Source organism: Ailuropoda melanoleuca, chromosome 8, assembly GCF_002007445.2.
Source record: "Ailuropoda melanoleuca isolate Jingjing chromosome 8, ASM200744v2, whole genome shotgun sequence".
NCBI lineage: Eukaryota > Metazoa > Chordata > Mammalia > Carnivora > Ursidae > Ailuropoda > Ailuropoda melanoleuca.
The window spans coordinates 45,813,183-45,835,730 of record NC_048225.1 but is presented as its reverse complement, the minus strand read 5'-3'; the positions used below and the strand labels follow the sequence as shown (position 1 = coordinate 45,835,730).

The 22,548-nt window shown below is 38.7% G+C and overlaps 1 protein-coding gene across 18 annotated transcripts in view; it reads right to left on the bottom strand.

The window, feature by feature from the left end:
- The window catches only part of DLG2 (discs large MAGUK scaffold protein 2), a 1,964,683-nt gene that overhangs the window by 400,298 nt on the left and 1,541,837 nt on the right, over window positions 1-22,548 (bottom strand). For 14 of the 18 annotated variants that reach the window (XM_034666214.1, XM_034666215.1, XM_034666217.1 and 11 more), the window contains one exon: window positions 16,335-16,490. The exons of the other annotated variants lie outside the window; for them this stretch is intronic. In XM_034666214.1, the coding sequence (XP_034522105.1) occupies window positions 16,335-16,490 (156 nt within the window). The remainder of the gene's footprint in view (window positions 1-16,334; window positions 16,491-22,548) is intronic. 18 annotated transcript variants of the gene reach the window in all.

The window sequence follows — 22,548 nt, the reverse complement described above, 5'->3', positions numbered from 1 at the left end:
ATTCTTCCCCAGGAAAGGTAGAGGACAATCTAATACCAATGTGTGTATGTATGCATTGCAAAGTCCTTCTCTTCCTACATTTTGGTCCAGACAGTAGAAATTAGGCCATGAACCATCACCAGTCTACGGACTTGAGTTTGAGAAAACCCTGAATTCGAGAACATCCAGAAGTACTGGAATTAGGTAGAATAAAATATTTTATTGTATGTCTATGGCTTTGTCAGTGGTTAGGGAATAGCTTAACAAGGCAACTTATGTAGTGGAAAGAGTAAGGCAGAGGGGTGCCTGGGTGGCTCAGTCAGTTAAGCATCTGCCTTCAGGTCAGGTCATGATCCCAGGGTCCTGGGATCCAGCCACGGCAGCGGGGGCGGGGGGGGGGGGGGTCCCCTCCCTTTAGCTCAGTCCCCGTTTCACCACTGTCAAGATNCCTGTCCCCACTAAAAGTGCACTCATGTTCTCTCAAATAAATAAAATCTTTTAAAAAAAGAGTAAGGCAGAGAGGGCTGTGAGTATATTCAAGAAAGACCTATTTCATTTCAAATTAAATGTAATCACTGACCCCATTACTTAATATCGTATAGACTTCTGAGTGTCACTGATACGCGTGTGCGCGCACATGTATTTGTGGATATGTACATTCCTTAATTTCTCTACCATTTTAATCATGTTTATAAACTCTCCTTTCTTGATACCCTCTCAGCATATGCCTTCTATATAGCATCTACTGTATGAGATTCTATTGTTTTCCTGTCTGTTGTGGGCCCTTCGATAAGCCTGAGACCCTTTGGGAAGGGGCTATGTCTAGTTTGTCTTGGTATTCCCAATGCACAGCACAGAGCCTGTCATAGGCTCATTAAATATAGGGCTCTCTAAATATTCATTGGATACAGAAATTAATAATGATTTAAATAATTTTTACTGCCTTTTTTTAAAATCAAGATTTAGTACTTGCCAGGTACATTGCTGGGCAACAAAAATACAGAAGTGATTAAAACATGGTGCCTGAGCTCAAGGGGCTCAGTCTCGCTAATGGGACAGATAAGGAAATCAAATAATACTAACAGTAATACACTAGGCTGAGTTCTACAGTTTTAGAAGGATGGAGGAGGCCCCCCTACCCAGGCTGAGAGCATCAGGGAGAGGTTTCCAGTGGTACCACACAGGATATATCTCTTGGGCCTGTTAGTTCTCCAGGGGAAGAGATCTATGAGTGGGAGCTGGCAGTGAGATGGCCAGGCGAATGCTATGCATGCTTATTTACAGAGGAGGAGTTTAAGAATGGGAAAACATGAATCAGGACCTGAAGACAGGGAGACAGTGTTTTTTTGTGTGTTTTTTCCCTAGGAACTGCAAAAGGAATGGATTTGAATGAAAGGCAGGCATGTGAGAGGATTAGTCAGGGCAGGGACAAAATCAGATGTGTATTACCGAAGGCCCCATATAGGCTATAGTGTGGTGAAGAGATGGAAAGTGCAGAGAGCTTGTGGTGGAGACCAGTTGGTAATCCAGATAAGCAATGATTCTCGACCCATCTAGAGTGGAAGCAATAGGGAAAGACGGCCAAGGAATTATTCAAGAATTCAAGATATATATTATTCAAGAATTCAAGATATAGTGATAGGACACTTTGAGATCAACTTAAGGTGGATTAGTAGGAGAACTCTAGGAAAATGTCTTGGTGCTAGAACCATAGGAGTACTAAGTTTATTATATGACAGTCACTTTTCATGTGTAAGCTCATAATTCCTCATTACAACTATGTGAGATAAATACTTTTATTATCCCTGTATTAAGGATAAGAAAACTAAGGTGTAGAGCGATCATACAGGCAGTGAAGAGTAGAGCCAGAGTGTGAACCCAAGCAACTTGCCTTAACTACTATTAATGGTCATTATACAGTGGATATAACCACAGACCGCAGTCTAAAAGATAAAGACGGCAAGTGTGATTTTTGATATGCCTTAGGGCATTTGAGGATAGATGTCCAGCAGCTTTGTAGATGTGTGAGTCTAGAGTCAGAAGAAGATCGAGCTGCAGATATAGAGATGGGAGACACAAGCACATATTGGGAGCCCCATCTGTGGATGTGCAGGTATTCTACCAGGGAGGGTACATATAACCGAAAGAGAAGGCGTCATTGGTGGAATGGATAAACAAGGGATGAAAGGAAAAGATGTCTAAGGAGATGGACGAGAGAAGTTGGAAATTCAAAAAAGAATCACAAGTCTGGAAGTGGGGTGTAGAATAATAATAATAAAGCAGGTTTCATGAAGATGCAAGCAATAGAGAAAGTGTACAGAAGATACAATTTGGTGAGGATGAAGAAGTTTCCACTGGATTTAGAAATAGAGAATCTTGGGGACCTTGGTGAAAATAATTTCAGTGGAGGGCTGGGGTGCAACTTGGCTGCAAAGCTCCAAAGAGTTAATGGATGAAAGGAATGGAGAGAGTGTAGACAATTCCTCTAGCTGGGAAGGAAAGTTTTAAGGATTACTTTTTTATAAAATGGGATGATGGCTGTGGTATAGAAGAAAATGGACCTGGGTTCAAATGTCAGCTTGGTCAGGTATTAGTTTCATCAGTAAAGTAGTGATAAAAATACCTACATTGCAGATTTATTGTGAGGATTAGTGATTACATACCTAACAAAGTTCGTATTTAGTAAATGAGAGCTACAGCCCTATTAAAAATGTGAAAAGTCTGAAGACCTCTAAACCCCTGAATAATTTACTGAGTTATCTATTGTAGGGGAGGAAACTCATCTAAATTTTTAAGTGTGTTTTTGTTATTTCTGTCTGAATACTTGATGTCATAAGGACATACTCTTAGTTTCGCGTTGCTATGTGAATTATTTACCTGTTAAATGGCAATTTTGACAGCATTATTGAGATATAATTCACATACCATAAATTCACCCATTTAAAGTGCATTGTTCAGGGGCATGTGGCATATTCACAGACTTGTGCAACCATCATTAAAGCTAATTTTAAAACATTTTTATAATGCCCCAAAGGAATCTCATACCTTTATCAGCCACTCTCCGTTCCTGCCACCTCCCTATCCAGCTCTAGGCAATCACTAATCTACTTTCTGATTCTATAGGTATGCCTGCCTGTGGTCACTTTATATAAACAGAATCATATCATATGGGGTCCTCTGTGATCGGCTTTTTTTCATTTTACATGTTTTCACGGTTCAAACATGCTGTAGCATATGTCACTACTTCATTCCTTTTTTCTGGTTGAATAATATTACACTGTATGGATATATCACATGCTATTTATCCATTTGGACTGTTTCCACCTTCCGGTTATTATGAATAGTGCTTCTGCAAACACTGTATACAAGTTTCATGTGGACATAATGTTCTCATTTCTCTTGGGTTTACGTCTAGCAGTGGAACTGCTGAGTTTGAATGGTGGACTCTTAAATTTAATTTTCACTATCAAAACTTAAACATGTTTACTATAAACAATGAAAACAATTTAAAATTGTATGAAATAAAGATAACACTTTTCTTTCCATATTCCAATCACACTTCCCTGAGGTAAATAATGTTCTCCTGAGGTTACAGTTCTACTTCCTGCTAGGCTTGGTCTGTGTATGTAGTATTTCTAGGCATGAAACATTCTGGAAGATTAGGTTAAAATTACAAGCTGGCATGTGGGAGAAAAAACAGTGTCTCCTGAACAAAGACCTGTACTTGGCACAAACCACGTGTATGACTCAGAGACCTTGGGTAAGTCTCTTAATTTTGCTGGAGTTATTTTCTCAAAAAATCTTAGGTATTTGGATGCAATCTTCTCTAACCTTGTTCAATAAAGCATTCTATGATTTAATGATACTGAGGGCCTGAGGATATATTATTAGCTTCAGGCTTATTTGTGACACATGTTCCTTTCAATTTATTTTTCTTTAGAGTTGGTAGAGGGAACATTAGAGCGAGGGAATGGCAGTTACCCTCACCTTGCCAAGAACTGACATTTACTTAGCATGCTAAGCAAACATTCAGAGTGACTGGTGCTGAAAATAAAGTCCTTTTGCAAGTCTTAATCTGTTCCTTTTCCATCTTCTAAGTTTGTTGAATTGATTTTTGTTTTACTACCTTTCACAGGGTCAGTCAGAGTTGCTGAGAGGTTTGCTTACTATGGACCTTGATCCCATTTCTGAAAGTCTAGCAGCGCACATTTCAATGATTCAACCCCTCTGAGACATGTTTGAGGAATCTGCATATGATGTGACTTCTCAAGAGCATCTGGAATTGACATATGTAGAGTACAAATGAAACAGACTTTAACAAAAAGTAGACATTACCTTGCTCAGGGCACAACAGAAAATCTGTTTCTGTGGCCTAACTCAGAAATCTCAGAAAAAAAAAAAACCCACCAAAAATGCATGTATCGCCTTCTCCTAAAAGAATAAAGGTGAAATATGATCCAGAGAGAAGGATTCTTCTCCAACTACTGACTCTTCCATGCAATGCCTTCAGGCTGGAGGAGAGCTTTCATTAAATGTAAATTCCCCCTTTGAGAAATGAGCCACTGTTCTAGGTGGACACCTACCACTTGTCATTTCATCAATGCTGACGATGTGCTCATGTGTCATGTGGACAGCATACAATATGGTTCTTACCCAAAGGAGGTGATGGAGAGGCACCTTGTTTTCTGGTTACAGAAAGTTATTACTAGAGGGAAATTTGTGAATTGACTTGGACTGCTCTTGAGAGTCATTATTCCCCTGCCCATGATGGGATGGAAGTACATAAAGAAGAATGAAAGAGCATTTGCAAGGTTATTTTTGTAGCTGACTTTGGACCTAGCAAGAAGAAAGGAAGGGTCTGAAGACTCCAACAACTTGAGAGGGCAGATGTGGGGTTAGAAAGATCCTGAGTCTTGAGCATATATGGATTTCCACTCGTTGACCCAGGGAAACAGCTAGGACCACTTGATACTCCATGAGAGAGGTCTTATCGAGGGGTGTATCAAGGGCATGGGATATACTAAAAGATAGTTTAGAGAAAAGGGAGAAAAGAAACCAATGCTATATGCTTCGATGAGGACTCTGGAAAGACAATTAGTAATGTGGAGCTGTGACTTACAGGAGGTCTCTGAGCAGAAGTTTAAGGAAGCCTTGACCAATTAGATGCCAGCAGGCACCTGAAGCATCAATGGAAAAGGCACCCACCTCTTCCCCTTTCCTGATTTTCCAGGCATTATCCCCATCCCTCCTGTTATAATTTTTTTTTTAACTTTGGGGTTTTAAAAAGTAGATCATCTTCTGAAAAAGGTTTGGTGCTCCAGAAACTGAGTATTAATGCTCATCAACCAAGAAAAGTCTGTCTTTTTTGTTTCTCTGCTGGAGAGAGTCTGGCTTAGAGGTTGTTTTTATGGGCAACAAGGATCCCAGAAGAAAAGGCTCCAATATGCGAATCAGGGCAGGGAATCTGGTGGGACAGGAAAGGAGTTGCTATGGAAGACAGGAGCAGAAACAGCAATGGCAACAGTCCCTGCCAGACACTACCCAGCTTCTCCAAGTCTGGCCTAGGCAGAAAGTGCTAATGTGGACAATGGTGGAAATGGAGATATACATCTGACATAACATCATTTTAAGGGTTAGAGACTTAATTTGTTTAAAGTGGAGGGTGTCCTAAGGGGAAACAATGGGAAAATGTTGTACTGTGAAACTATGGAAATGGTTGTCCAGAACAACTTAGGAGCCACCAAAAGGTTGTGCAAAGAAGGGAAGGAGAGTCTCAGAATTCTGGCAATTGTAGTGGTGGGAATCTGGTCAGACTTTTTTCTTTTTCTTTTTCTTTTTTTTTTTTTTTTTCTCAGAGCCCCTTCCAATGCAGCCTAAGGCCTACCTACAAGGAACACAGAGTCCAGTGATAGCAATACAGTAAGAACTTATCAAGTAAGCTATCATATGGGAGTGGGGAAAGCTGGAAGGAAATAAGGACTGTCGCTTAACCTTCAGATTTCACATGAAAAAGATCTGAATGACTGAAAACTTGTGAATACAAACCTATATGTATGGTATCTAGGAGAAATCAGGATGGCTCCAAAACAAATAAGGCCCAAGGCAAAGTAAAATTCACATATATTTGAAAAGTGCAATCCAAAATAAATTCCTAGGCTTTTTTTTTTTCTTAAAGCATTATTAGCAGCTGTCAGTTATACCCACAAAGAAACCCTCTCGGCCCAGTGGTCCCTACACCTCCTGAGAGTAAGGTGTGACTATGTCTGGACTGTCTATCCCCAGAAATATCAACCGTATAATAGGCATTTAATACATATTTGTAGTGTGAGTAACATTTTCCTCATCTGGGACATATAAAGATAGGACAGGATGAGATCCTTGTAATTATGCTAGAGGCATAAGAAAGGAAGCAGAACATTAGAATGAATTTGAGAGAGACAGAAGTATCAAAGAGCAATAAGATTCTCATTTCTTAGCCCCATCCCTATCCTCAGTCTAGGCCAATCCCTTCTGTTGGTCAGTTCGTTCAGGTATATCATGTCACATTTGGGCCCCAGAACATTTTGTCCTTTCTCCAGAAGGGGAGATTTTTTAAAATTTGGACAAAAGCTCTGGCTTGATTAGAGAGGCTCCATATATCCTCCCCCCTTTTAAAGCAAACCATAAAATTCCTCTTTACCCTCGAATGCATTCATTTTCTCTGGAGGAAAGTGATTTTAGGTTTTAGTATTCAGCTTGGAACACACATCCCTGCTGACTTAAAATACCCTGTTCAAGAGATCCTTTAAACTTCACATGAGCTTAAGGTCTACAAAACTGAATTAAAGAGTTGAAATGGAAGACTTACTTTCTCTGCTCTGAGGGGCAAATTTTGATCCCTTAATCAAAACAAAATTCTGCATTCTAAAATACTTAGATCCCTATATATATATAGGTAGTCTTGCACAGCCCCTCCTCCCATGCTGCCAATCCTAAAATTCATCTCCCTTTATAATTCACGCTATTCACCATCAGTCTTCAAATGAGAACAGCCTTTTAAGAGGAATTCATTCTCATCAGTCTTCAAATGAGAACAGCCTTTTAAGAGGAATTCATTCTCCCTTCAGCCTGAGATATCTATTTAGTGTCACATAATATGTTTATGTGGTTAATATATACACACATGTAACGATAGTAACGCTATAGGGCGCTTCATAGTTATCAGGCATTGCCTTTAGCAATTTACATGTAACCTCATTAAATCTTTATAGCAACCCCATGAGAAGGATACTACAGTTATTGTTATTACATAGATGAGGATACATAAGCTCAGAGGGGTTGTCCTTTGCTCCAGTTTGCACAAGCAGGAAGAGAAGGAGGCAGGATGCAAGCCNATAACATAAGCTCAGAGGGGTTGTCCTTTGCTCCAGTTTGCACAAGCAGGAAGAGAAGGAGGCAGGATGCAAGCCCTAACACTCTGATTCGACAGCCCACATTCTTAACCATATACTCATCTACCTATCTACTTCTCTATCTATTGAAATTTGACTCTATTTAATGGTTTCCTTTTTTCTTAAACAGAATCTATTGAAATCTGACTATAGTTAAATGAGGTGCGCTTTTTTTCTCAGAATTTAATATTTGAGGAATATTATGTGTGATGAGAACAACATTCAATAAATATTTATTGAGTACATTTCTAAGCCTTGATTCTGGTGCCAATCTGCTTAGATTCAAATCCTAACTGTGTGATCTTAAGTCACTCAATCACTCTAGACCAAGTTTCTTCACTTGCAAAATGGGGATTTAGTAACACATGCCTTGCAGTATTGCTGTGGGGATTAAGGAGCTAATCTGTATAAAGTGCATCCTGGTGGGTAGTAAGATTATATAAATAATAGTGATTGTTTCCTTCATCATCATCATCATCACCACTATTACTATTAGTTCTACATGCAAGGAACCGTTTTTGGCACAGGGAATACAAGAGTAAATGAGATAAACAAAAAGTCTTATCTAATAAAATTAATATTCTAAGTATATAAATCCAGAATATGCTCAATTTCCACCATCTCATCTCATTGTTTCCATTTGTTAAAATATGTACCATAATTTTTCTATAAAATTGGAATAATCACACCTACATCATAGGTTCTTATAAGGATAAAATGAGTTAGTACATATAAAAGTTTGGAACAGTGTCTAGCACATAAAAGCACTCACTACATGTTAGTGGTTTTAATTAACATCTATGCTGTGGGTGTTATGGCTTAATGTTACTGTCTTGATTCTTTCTGAGTTCCTATAATCTGTTGCTATAGTGATTTTGCATAGCATTTTCTCACAGCTACTTTCCCTCCAGAGAGGACTGCTTTTGAAATTATGCTTATTCTTCAATCTCTTATTGCTACTCAGTAATATAATGGTTACTAAAGTCAATATAAAGATTGCTCCCAAAACACAAAAAATATATACTAAAGCTAAGGGGAAATATTCATAACATTCAGATAAATAATCAGGCTTTTTTTCTTTTAAGCAAATTAGGTTGTTTCATTACAGAGTTATTTGAATATCACAGAATATGAATTTTGGAATTGGACCAATCTGGGTTCATTTTCCAGTATTCCCAGTCTCCTACTCTCAACCGACCGGGTGTGTCATGAAGGGTAAATGAGAGCTTTCAGAACAGGGTGAGCTCTCTGCCTTCCTTCCTCCTTTACGCTTAGAATATAATTTTAAATGGGCTTTAAAAAAATGGTTTTGAATTCTTAATGAAAGAACATTTCCTCCCTAATAATCATAATAAAAAAAAGAGTGAAGGGCAATAATAATTGGGGTATGTTTTTTCAAAAGTATCTATGTATAGAACGCTTTAATGTCAAAGCAAGTGGTGCTTTTTTCACTGTGAACCCTTGCATATGTATCACTTTGTGGAAAGAAGCTATAAAACATAATGTGGCAAGAGTAGCTTCTGTGACTTTGTGGGACTCAATTAATCTCTCCTTATTTTCCTTAATTCAAATTGGGTTTAGTGATCACCTACTTCAAACAGCCAGCGAAAGCCTTTGAAGAAGCTGGGGCATAAAGAGGGAAGGGGTTGGGCCTTAGGTACCATGCCCCAGAGGGTTTCCTCTCCAGGTTTTAATTAAAAATGAAATTAAGAATTCTTTAAGATTTTATCAGCCTTTTAAGGGCATAAGAAGGTCAATGATTTCTTAAGTATCTTTCTTTTTTCCTAATGGTGCTATTTCCCAGATTAAATTGTGCGAACGGGCCTTAAATTCTTCTTCAGGCTCCACAGATTGGCGGCAAAGCGGACGGACTATGCGGAGGACTGAGAGGACGTGGTGCGCACGCGCACGCGCGGGGGTGGGGGTGGGAGTGGGGCGTAGGTTTAAGGCTCCGCAGGAGCGGAAGCGTGGGTGTGGGCGTGCCTGATTAGAGTCCTGGCCCCGCCACGTGCGAGATCAAAACCCACATCTTGCAAGGTTGTTGAGATTCTTAGAAACAATAAGGTGTATTTGTGAAGTGTCTAGCTACTAATCTGTGTTTCAGAGAGTCGCTGTTATTTTGTCTACATTCCTAAAAAGGCACATGCAGGATAGAAATACTGGGACATTAGTAGATAAAAAAGAAAATTATCTTAGTGTGAAGTCACATAGCTTAGGACATATGCCACGTTTTACAGGGAGCCTATACATGTTTTAATAAAAGGAGAAATATGCGAATTTGCCTATGGTGACAAGAAGGACTGCTGCTAAGAATGATAGGATCAGCATCGAGAGCTTTCTTATGGTCTCAGGGGATTTACCTAGGCTGACAAATATTTTTCACCTGATTTGTGATAGCACTAAAAATAAATATACATGAGCTCAAGGCTTTAAAGTAGAATGAGCATATGGAAGCAATTAATAATGACTAAAGTGGATAGTGCCTAGATAAAAATTCATTTGCTCCATTTCCCTTGATCTTCACAATAATCCTATGAAGAGAAGAGCACGAGGACTATTTTTCCCCTTTTCTGATGAGTGAATCAAGGCTCTGAGAAAGACAGAGTTAGCTAAATCCAAGTGCTTAGTATATGGCCAAAGGAAGGCCTCAAACCTAGACAGTGTGGACATAATCCCCAGCTCCTCAATGACATCAGGTTGCCACCACCTCAAAGAAGAGACCTCGTAGTATACTTTGCCTTCTGTTGAGTTTCCTTCTATAGTGTGTTATGTTTAAATACATTTATTGTGAAAAAAAATGCATTTAGTGTGGACGAGAAAGCTCACTGTCAGAGGAGGTGATGTAATCAGCTGGTGAAAAACCCAAGCCAGAAAATTCTTGCCCTTGAAACATTTGCTAAGTACCACCCATTTCATTTGATAAATAATTCTGAATCCAGTTATGTCTATCTCTACAGCTTCAGTTCAGTTCTTCATTATTTCAGCTGTACTAGATTTGCTAACTGGTCTCCCTGCCTTTAAACTGTTTCTACACAGCTGACTGAGTGATCTTTCTAAAAACACAAATCAAATTATGTCTTTGCTCAGCTTGAAACCTCTTCAACAGCTCCTCACTGCTTTCAGGATAAAGTCCAAAATCTTCTGCTTGGCAAGTAGGGTCCCCTATGATCTGCAACAGCCTGTGATTCCAACTTCATCAGCCACCCAATAACCCTTAGCCACATGGAAATGCTGTGACTCCGAGTGTACTACGCTTTCACACACTGTGGGGCTTAACTCTGCGCTACACTTCTTTGACTTCCATCACACTTCTTCCCTCACTGACTGAGGAGCTCAGTCTCTTTTTTGAAAACTTTAAGAAAAACCTTTAGAGACTCACGTGTACTTCTATTATAACATTATTATGTCTAGAAGTTATATCTGATTTTGGATTTGCAGACTTTGAGACAGTTAAAACATTAAAGGCCCACATAAATTTTCTATTGTTTTTAAAGGAGCAAGAGCTTGCCAAAAATAGGCCACTGTGACATATGGCTGAGGTCTTGTGAGATAAAGATCTTGCTCTATGTTCCAAAGCTGGGAATGGCTTGAGGCAGCCAGGTTTATGACTTCTACAAAGGGAGTGAATTATACATGAATTCCAAGCTCTGTAGAGAGTAGTTAGAAGCTAGACTAGCAGATGGACCTGTGAGAAGGTAATTGTAAGTTTCCCATAAATAACTTCTTACAAATATTAGGAATTGATGAAACAAGGTGTGAATGGAGAACACTCCTGTGTAGATGCTCCCCTTCTGTAGAAGGGACATCTAACATCAGGCTTGATTCTATTGCTACCTTATGCTCCTCTGGTTTTAGTTACCTTGAGATTAGGTACACTAGAGAAATGGAGAGCCTTTACCGTTTATACACCACAATGCACAGTAATGACTTCTTCATTTACATGTCTTTGAACTGTTTAAGGAAAGGATGGGTGGTATCTTATTCACCTTTGAATCCCCAGCATCCAGGATAATGCCTGGAATCCAGTAGAAATCCCATGAGTAAAAATACTCTGCAATGAGTAAAGATGTTTTATGATCCTATAATGCCTCAGAGTCCGTTTCCTACCCCAAATTTGCCAACATACTTTAGTCTTCAGCTGGTTTATCTCAGTCTCTGTTTATCAATTACCAAATAACAATAATTAGGACGACCTGTGTAAAAGGACGAATGAAAACGTGCCATACGTGTTGAGAAAGTAGACAAAAATATTATTCTTTTAGCCCTAGGAACAGCAAAACCTGAATAACTTACCATTCTCCCCAAAGTAGAAAAACCAATTACAACATCAAAACCATTTTTTTTTGAAGAGAAAGATGTACTGGATAAGCAGAAGCCCCACAGCAATCCCATTTTTGATTCACAGAGCTCCAAATTTTAGTTTGATTCCAGGATCTGCCCATTTCTTGCTTTCCATAAGTTCTGAAAAGTCAATTACTCTAAATACAATCTGCAGCCTTAGGAGCTGGCACTTTGCCAAATAATTTAAAGATCTTTCCTAAGAAAAACTTTCAACTCTGTTTTCTTCTGGATGATATAACAGAAGTAATTGTGTATACAATTAATTCACTCTTGGATGTTTGCTATCAAATCAAAATGCTGAAAATTTGGGTATTCTGATTGAAATGCACAGAATAGAGACGATTGGCTCTCCTTGCTTCTGCTGACTGGCTTCCATTCCTCTGAATGCTGATTGGGATTAAGCTGGTGCACATATAAAGGTGGTTTCACGTGCTAACTTTCACAGAGCTAGCTCATATTCTAATCTGAGACAGTAACTGTCATATCAGTAGGTGCATGCTTCTGAAATACACTGGGGGAAATTCTCTAGTGTCCTAAAAAAAAATGTGTATATATATATACACACACATATATATATATATATATATATATACACACACACACACAAGATTTTATATATGTGTATATATATAATTTATTATATATAATATCATATGTATTATATAATATATAATCATATGTATTATATGATATATGTAATCACATATTGCAACTTAAAGGTGAGGTATTTTTTTCCATCCTTTTGATTGGCTTTTTCCGCTTACACCTTTGTAAAAAGTTTCCCTAGTGTGGTAACTTGCACTTTGTCAGTGCTGGATAAATCTTGGTTGGATGAAATGAAAGATATATTCTTGTAATATTGTTTTGAGGGCAGAAGATCCCCAATACTTTTGTTTTATCATAAGTAGAAGTAAACATTACACTCATGAAGACAGTGGCTTGAGTTCCTCATCATTTTAGAGTTGAGTAAGGGCTTGTCCATCTAATTCTAAGTTTTCCTGTACCTCTGATGTTTTATAGGTTATTTAAGGTCACAGTGGAAAAAGCAAGTGATGGTGTCATAAATGGAACTAGAACCTTTGAACTTTTCCTTTGAATTATCTATTGGCTGCATTTCAAGACACATCTGCTCAGAGTGGTATTTTCCATTGCAGACTAAGTAAATAATTTCTGAAAGGAATTACTCAGTTTTCATGAAGAACAGGCAGTTATCTAATGAAATGATAATGTACTGACCATTGAGATAATTTAAGGTGAAAGTGTAGTACTTGACAGTGAAAGTGAGCTCTAGTCTGCTCTTCTTTGTTTCAATGCACAGATTCATTCACTCATGGGGTTGTTTCATGTACCCATAAGACCCGAGTAAAGCACAGCTTTAGCCATCGTGTGTTCCCAAACAGGGATCTGTCTGCTTGTCTGCAGATCTCATTTCCATGTTTATTCAGTCACTCAAGAGTTTTGAGCTGCTGTTGTGCCAGACACTGTGTTAAGTGTTAGGGGTTCAGCAGTGCACAGAACAGACACAATTCCACCTGGTGAGCTTACAGCATCCAGTATGAGACAGGCATTTGGTTTTAAAATCATATAAATAAATGTAAAATTATAAATCGCTTGAGTCTTACGGAAAAAAAAGAGAGAGAGAGAGAGAGACAATATAATAGGGGGCCAGATTTTCTTTCAGGGAGCTTCTCTGAGGAAGTGCAATTTAAGCTTCCATCTAAGATGACCAGAAGTTAACCAGGCAAAGTGTAGTAAGAGCTTTTCAGTTTGGGGAAAGAGCATGTGTGAAGCATTTGAAATAGGAAGGGATTTAGTGCATTTTGTGAATGTGAATAGTGTGATCAGCAAAGGGAGGAGTGAAATGAGGTGTCTGAGAGGCAGGCAGGGCTAGGTCATGCATAGCTGGGATGATCTATTAGTGGCTTTGCATTTTAGACTAATGCAAAAGAAGAGAAAGAGATGTGATCTGTATTTTTAACAGATCACCTTGGCTGCACTGAGAACAAATCAGGAGGACAACAATGGAAGTGGTGAGACCAATTAGGAGGCTACTGTAGGTGGGAGATAATTGAGGCTTGGGTTCAAGTGCTAGAAGTAAAAGTAGAGGGGCATGAATAAACTGGAGATCCATTTCGGAGGTAGAATCAATAGGGCTTGAAGACAGACTGAATGATGGGTGTGAGGGAGAACAGGTGTTAGGTATGATTCTCAAGTTTTGGTTTGAGCAATGAGGTAGATGAATGTGCCATTTATTGAGTTGGGAAAGTGTGGAAGAGGAGAAAAGTGGGGTTAAATCAAGAATTTGAGTATCAGTGTATTGGTGACAATGTCACTAAAATCGGTATATATGTGTGTATGTATATGTGTATATGTGACTTTTTTTTTGAAATGAGGGATAAAATAGGGTAAAAAAAAAAAGAAAGAAAGAAGGGGAAAAGGAAGGGGACAGAATTAGACTAGAAAATAGAATTCCCAAAGGGGTGATGGAGGGTGAGGGTTGGAGACTGGGGCATATCAGGATGGCTGAAGGTATATAATTGGAAACAGACATATTCAACATTACACCATAATTTTTTTTTAATTTGGGAAAAACAACAACAACAAAAAAGAAACCCCATGGTCTTCATAATACAAATTACAGAAAGCAAACTGCAAAAGAACTGTATCTGGTAAATCCACATAACAGGTAAATTCTACCATCTGCTTATTGGTGAGTTTTAAGAGAGGGATGCATTAAAATGTCCAGTAGGATGCAAAGAATGTGACTTTTAGGCTCATCAAAAAAGAGCATGGGTTATTGACACTGAACCAGAAGGGAGATGGGAAGGTAGGATAAAAACAGAGAAAGCAGAGAAAAAATGAAATGGGTGGAGAATTTTTCTGGCAAGCAAAGACATCTCTGCCATCACGCCTATGCTGATGCAGGTGCTGATGGTCCCCTGGGTTTGAATCCCAGCCCTGCCATTTATTAGTGGGTAATCTGGGGCATGTCAGGTAACTTCTAAACCTCAGTTTCCTTACTTGTAAAATGAAGACACTTATAACATCTATTTCATAAGGTGACTGTCAGGGTTACAAGGTATAATTCATAAGAAGTACTTAACAAAATGCCTGGCACAGAGGAGAGCTCAGTAAGTGTTAGTGGACTTTGCATAGCTGATTTTAGATGCCTAAATCCCAGGAAGTCATTATTGTAGGTGTGTGTGCACATTCTGCTTCCCTATGGCTATGGTAACTTTGCCTTCTTAGCTTCAAAATTGAATAGTCTGCTGTATCAAGAAGTCATTTTTATGATTTGTTAAAAATATAAGAAAATTTAATTAATATTTATGAAGCATTCTAAAATGCTATTAGGCTTTAATTGTTGCAAATTAGTGAAAATGCCCCAGCTGATTACATGGCCAAAAATATGTTTTCTCATGTATTTCTAGAAATGTTATGTATAATTAAAATTTGTTATTTAACTCCTCTAGAAAGGCCAATAATTGACATTTAACTTTTTTTCTGAAAATGTAAAAAAAACCAGAGATGATGTTCTAAGGAGACCCTCTTGATATATCCATTTTCACCTTGAATCATTTAAAAATTTTTATTTTCTTGATCTTAACAGTATTATGAAAACATATGAAGGTATTCTATCTGAAAACAACCAGATAAATACCTCATTATATGTAGGAACATCATGATTGAGGTTTAAACGGAATGGGAACTACCTTATAGAACCCTAGATTCTCCTTTTATTACTCTCCTCTCTCTGTGACTTTTGTTATATGTAAAGATGAGGTTTTATTATTTAGCGTATATTTACTTTAGAATACTGATGCAGAATTATATCCAACCTTTAGCCTTAGAATGATTTGTTTACAAAGTTGTGGAAAGACTCAAAACATTCTAAGTCAAATCTAAACTCGGCATTTATTGGCAATATCATACCGAGGGCAATGCCTTAACTTCTTTGAACCCTTGTTTTCTTATATAAAATGGGAATAACTAAATAAAGAGAACACGGTAAAAAGCTACCATGATAACATGCCATAAAGGTTAAAATTCTTTGTAGTTAGATAGAACCAGCTAATTTTGTAGTTTTGGGCAAGTTGTTTAATACCTTAAGGAGTCAACAAAGTAGTGGTATTAATTTAATATTTTCATTAAAATATTAAATGGCAATAATAGTACCTACTCCTTTGACTATGTTATGCCTGGAGAATAGTAAGTGATTATTAAATATTATTCAAAAATATACTGAGTACATGCTCTTTTATTCTTCTGTACGAGGGAAATAGTGCTAATTAAGTTCCAAAATTAATTCTTCTGGAAAAATATAATTAATACCTTATTAAAAATGCACGGGAACCAAGAACATTTGGAAAATCACGTGATCACATCCGAGTGCTCTGTGATCACACTAGGAAGAAAAAAAAGGCAATGTTCTTGATTTCTCCCATTGCACTGAAGAAGCAGAACATCTCTCCCCTGAGGAAGATGTCAAGCTCTAGAGAAGTGAGCAGAGGTGGATTCTACCCATTCACCCTTGTGGAAGCACATGCAATTCGAGAAGCTGAAGTGAGGAAGCGCATGCAGTACCTGGTCATCTCAGAGTCAGGGAGCAGGCCTAGGTGGTAGTGGGGGTAGGGAGCTGAGAGAAGGAAGCTTTTGTCACACTCAACAGGGGAATAGTGCCTGGGAGAAGCAGGCTTATCACACAGTTTGTTCACAGTGCTGTAAACAGGTTCCGGAGGCCTGGTGACACAAGAGGAAGAGAGAGAGACGCTCAGTTAGCAAACACACCCAACGACTGTGCAACTAGCAGCATTTCACCATATGAAAAGTAAACACCCCAAACAATGCCTTAGGCTTTGTGAGGCTCGAAGAAAAGTCATCTCTGGGTAGAAATGAGAACTTTGGCTGACGTTGGGCATGATAAAAATTCATATGCCAGATACCTCAGTGGAGTCATAGTCAACTTATAAATGCCACACCTTTTTGGATAATGTTGTCTGAAGTGCCAAATTTTGGGATCCTCTGACATGGCTCCTTTTTCAACTTTCGTCTCATCTTAATTATAAACTTTATAGAGACCTTCATGACCCCATTAGCTAGGACATCCTGTTATTTTTCACAGCACCCTGTCCATAGTTCATAATACTTTTTCTGAGCATGAAATGATCTTGTTTGTTTTAATTTATAATTATCACTCTTACTACACCATAAATTAATAAGGACAGAAACAACATTTATTTTGTTAACCACTTAGGGTCAGTCCACATTCCATAAATATTTGTTGTAGTCACATATGAATAAATAAATTGATAAAACTTCACACATTTATGTCACAATTTTTGGGGGGGGGTGGCCTCACCTAGAAGTCTAACTGATTATATGATCTCAGTGATTCCTCTATATATTTATTTATAAATTGCCCCCCAACAATTAGTTTCAGAGAGTTGTCTAACAAAAGGATAAGTACTTTAGTAAAATTTCTACTAAGTGACTTAATCTAGAGATACTAAAACATTATCTAAAATAGCAACATCTTTTAGTTGTTACAAACATGCATAGTAAGATAGATAAATTTCAGCTATAACTTTTGCCAAACATGCATATATTACAAAGTCCTTGGTTATTTAAAAAAAAAAAATCTCACAGCTTTGTACCCCGCTCTTTTAACACATGGTCTGAAATTGCTACCAGGATCTTCCATTTAAGGTAAGAAACGAAAGATCCAAATTCAAATGGAAGAACTATCTGTCAGTCTGGGTGGGAAGGTAAGGAGAGGGTCAGTAAATAGGGCAATGTCCACAAGGCCAGACCCAGGTGAGGGAGAGAGCACCCCTTGGGTCCACGAAACATCAGGGGCAGCAAGTGGTGGCTATATCCCTGCGCAAAGGTGCAGGAAGTATAGGTGGCGAACTCCACGAAGGCAGAGTCCATGTTTTTATAGCTCTCAAAGGGGTCCCTGATGTCTTATGCCAATGCTTCTTGAACAGAGCAGGGGAGAAAAGAGGATAAGCAAAGCATTAAAAATAAACTTTACCTAATTTATAGTATTTCTGTGGGCCAGTCATGGCTTAGACACACTATCTAGAGAATTAGTTTCTTCCCTTGCATAACACAGCAAGGGAGGCCTTGATCTGTTTGTTTTCTCCAACAGAGTAGAGGAGCTGAGGAGAGGACAAGAGGAACCCCGAGGCTTATTTTCATCTAAATAACTACCTCAGTGGTAAGATGAGCTGCTTTATAATGGAGCTGGCTAGTTCTATCCCAGGGGCTAATAAAATAACATTGACAAGAAGAATTTTAAGGTTTCTTCCATGAAATAGCCAATTTCCCCCCCTCTTTACAGAAGCTAGCATATATTCTTGTTCACACAGTGCTTCATTTTCAGAAAAACCGAGTAAGTTTGTCAATTTCTGTTTATCAGTTATACAGAATACACACAATTCATAATGACAAACAGCAGCCCTTAGCTGCCAAAAGGCAGCTGTAAGATCATTTTTAACAAGTGTTTTCTATCAGTTTTTATAAGTAATTCACACTGTGTCAAGTGATGTAAAAGGAAAGATGCTTTCAGGTATCCACTGAAATACATCTTTTAAAACGGTCAGATATGATACTGTTCTTGATTTTGGGGGGGCTGTTTTTGCTTTGTTAATATACCTGGCTTTAGGAAGATTTATGTATATTTTTATGGTTTTGGAGACAGAAAGACCCATGATGCCAGTCTGATAAAGAAAATTGGCTTGGGAGATCACAGTTTTGTCTGCACTGAAAATGGGGTTATCCACACAAAAACTCATCTTGAAAAGGGCTTTGTATTAATGCGATACACAACCACCAATTAAATAAGATATGAGGAGGACTGTACAAGCTCTATGGGAATTTTTCTGCATAAGTTATCACAAGAGGACCTGATATTATTTTCCACATTTTTTGCTCTACGATTGAGTCGCCATGGCAGAGAAAGCTGGATTGCCTCCCAAACATCCATTTACTCCTTTTTCTCTTTTTAAGAGAAAGCCAATTTTCCACTAGTCACTTTTCCTGTAGTAAAACTTTATTTCTCAGTCTCCTGTGTAGGTAGATGTGGCCCACTGAAAATGTTCAGCCCATTGTAATTGGAGCAGAAGGGTTTTGTGGGACTCCTCTGATAGCTGCTTAAAGGGGAACTGACTTAGCTAGGATACCTGTGATTTTGCTCTTTCCCATTTCCTCCCTTTGCTTACCTGGAACCTGGATATAATGGCTGGAGCTTCAGTGGTCATCTTGGACCATGAAGCAATCTTGTGAATTAAAAAAACAATATAGATGGGGAGCAAAATGGTCACTATGTCACTGATGATAAGGAGTGATACTATTGCCACTTCTGGAATTTCTACCTCTGGATTTCTTCTATGAGAGATGAAGTATGTTTATGCTAGTGTCATTTTTTTTGTTTGTTATAAATGGGACTTAATAGTAACAGATTCCCGCAAATTGAAAGACTGATAATCTAATACAAAGAAATGACTACAGATAGGGCCTACCAGAAGGGGCTAATACATTTAATTATGTTAGAGGTCCATCTGACACCTTTGGTATACACCGAAAAATATAAAGAACACTATTTTCTGGCTTTGTTGAGAGCCTGTGACTGTTTAGACTACCCACTGCATCTTTATTAAAAAATATCATATATATAAAATGGTAACTGATTTAAACTGCCAGCACAGGGCTTAAGAATAAGGGAATTGATGACTTCTTTTAGGTCATAAAATATTCTCATGATGATGTCATTTCAGTTAACATTGTGCTTTCTGCCTAGGAGGGCTGATTTAATTTTCTCAGGCTGCTCTTCACTTGACAGACCAAGAAAATGATGTTACTGATTTTCTCCTAGTCCTTTTACCTCAGTAGAACTGTATTTTGAAACAAATTATCAGACTCAGATCTGGCTAATACATATATTAAGGAAAAAATCCTACTTGGATTGTACTCAACGAAATGAAGAGGAAAAAAACTTCCTCTCTGAATACTACAATAAATTAGAGACAATAAAAATTAGGCCCTGTACATCGTCCAGTGTTTAACTCTTAAGACCTTTACCTATATCCTTTGGATTCATTTTATGGACATAATATTATTTCATGACTCACTTGTTTTAGTAGATTTGGTGCTGGGGGCAGACTTAGATAACCTGAATTTTAGAAGAAGGACCTTATATTTTTGCCTACATTCACTTTCAGAATTTTTTCACGGTGGATTGATTCCTTGCCTAGGCTTAATTACTCATGATTCAAAGTCTGATCAAAGCAGAGATACAGCTATTGATACTGCAGGCTCATTTATACCTATTGTTCACTCTTTCACCCCGTATTTATTTACGAGTTATTTTGCACAGTCACTGACTACTTAGTGGACATTTCCAATCTAGCTTAATTGTGAGAACACTTGCTATCTCAGAAGATGAGTAGATGAAAAACACCAAAACGTAACAAAACACTTGACAAACTTGACAGAGCCTTCTTATGATTTTCACATATTGGTTGTCCTCTTGCAACCAAAACAATAAATTAAAAATATCAGAGAGAATGTCCTTCCAAGTGGCATAAAAATGGAGTTGATATTTGAAGATTTCTGCCTTCTAGGTTCATTGTGGTCCTAGGATTCTACAGTGAATTATGTACCATATAGGCCATGGTACACTATCCAGTAAGTACTACAACAAGCTACAGTCTAAGCATTGGAAACAGCATATAGTAGGTACTGGAGAAATATTTCTTGGAACAAATGGAATTTTTTTAAAACTAGTCTCCATTGAGAGCAATGAAAGAAGATTTCTGACTCTTTCAAGGAAGCCCTAAGTTATGCTGAATCTTCTAACTCCATTTAAAATTTTAGGACATCATTAATTCTCGCGAGTTATCTAGAAGGATAGAAACCCCAATAGTGTCGGAAACTACCGGCTTTAAGTACTTGGTGTTCATGGATCACCCCTCTCGAGGGGCAGGTTTCGTGCACCTGCAAGCCTGGTGGCAGCAGCGCCCCCCCCCCCCCCCCGCCAGTCCTCTCAGAGTCACCCCATGGACTCAGGGCATAGAGACACATGAATTCCAGAAGTCCTAATGCCAGCAGTAGGCATTCTTAGTCTTTCCCTGCAGTGACATTCTCTGCGACCTCTCCGCCACACAGATGAGAAATGCCAATTTATGAGCTGTCATTGGGATCTGGGTGGCAGGAACAGATGCCACCATCACTTCACATTTATTCAGTAAGGAAATGCCATGGGGAGATGACTCGAGGCAGCATGAATCAGCCAGTCACAAACTGAAAGAGTCTGTTTATCCTCTTAGGAACCTCCAGAGTCACCTAGGTCAGGAGGTAATGAATATGGAAATCGAGTCTGAGGTACCGCCTGTCTCTCTTCTTTCTGTAGATGCCCCCAGAAAGGGGGAAAACAGTTAGGGATATGAGTGTGATCTCTAAGTGAATTTATAAACAAATCATTTATTTTGCTGTCCACTTATCAGGGGCCATAGATAAATGGCTTTGTAGTCTCCAGTGTTCAGCCTTCAGCATTTATTTGCATATCTATAGGTTTATAATTGCAGGCTCTTACAGCATATAATTAGCACACCCTGGCCCTTGGTGACCTCTCTCCTCTGAACTCCATTAGCACTTGCTATTTGTTCAATGTCCTTGGCATTTTCAGTTGCTAAGCCACAATGATAGTGCAGAGGGAGGTGCTTCAGCAAACCCCCTCCTAAGGAACACCACCCTGTCTGCGTGTCTGCAAGTGCCTCTTCCCAATTGTCCCACGGACTCCAATCCAATTCAGTCCTGTACTCAGCCAAAGCTATTTAGACCAGGATTGGGACTCTGATTCTGCAAACACGACCTATAGGGCCTGGAGGTTGTGGGGCGGGGAAGCGTAGGCCAGTTGGATTCTGCACTGAATGTGAATCAAGGAGCAGCAGAAGAAATTATCAGCTGGTAGCACGAAGGACAGACGCAGACATGTAGACGATAGCTGTGGCTGTGTCCATTAATTACACTGAACCACAGAAAAGCTTCCCAAATCTTGTTGCTAAAGTGTCTAGAGGTTCCTTGATTCTAGAAAACAGTCTGTGTTCACTCATTACGGGACTCGTTAGGGCTCATGCTATTGAATTTCTTTGCTGGCTCCCATATGACATTAGATGTGTAATGAGAATCAACTCCCACCTCTGACGGTATTCCTTTACCGGAGCTTAGGTCAGATCTTTTGCCTGCAATCAAAAGAGTGAAAATAAAACAGGCACTCTGCTTGTTTTTCCCGTCCTTTTTAGAGCACCTCAACTAAACTATGCCACTCAAGGACAAAAGATAGAACCTCGGACCCCTCCGTAATTCCATAGTACCTGAGATCAATACCTAACTGATCTTGTCTTTTATTTATTATGAATTCTTTTGCATTATTTTCTAAAACATTGCATTAAATACTATCTTAATTACAGAGTTTTTTGGTGCCCCTTAAATTTTATGCCTGATGTGGTACTTCTCTTGCCTCACCTTAGTCCTAGCCCTGCCTGTACCAGAGATAAAAAAATGTTTAATTCAGTGATGACAGTCATTGCTAATATTCATCTGCATGGTGCCTGAAGACAGGTCAAATGGATAGGACTTCCTTCCCTTAGAGGTAACAGTAATACTGACTCACACTCTATTGAGTTTTCCATTCTCCGTCAAAGGGACTGCTTTTAAAGCCCAAAGGCAGGGCCCTCACCTCATTATACTGTCATATTTGGTGCACAGGCCTCCTTCCTTCTCTGATTATTAGCTC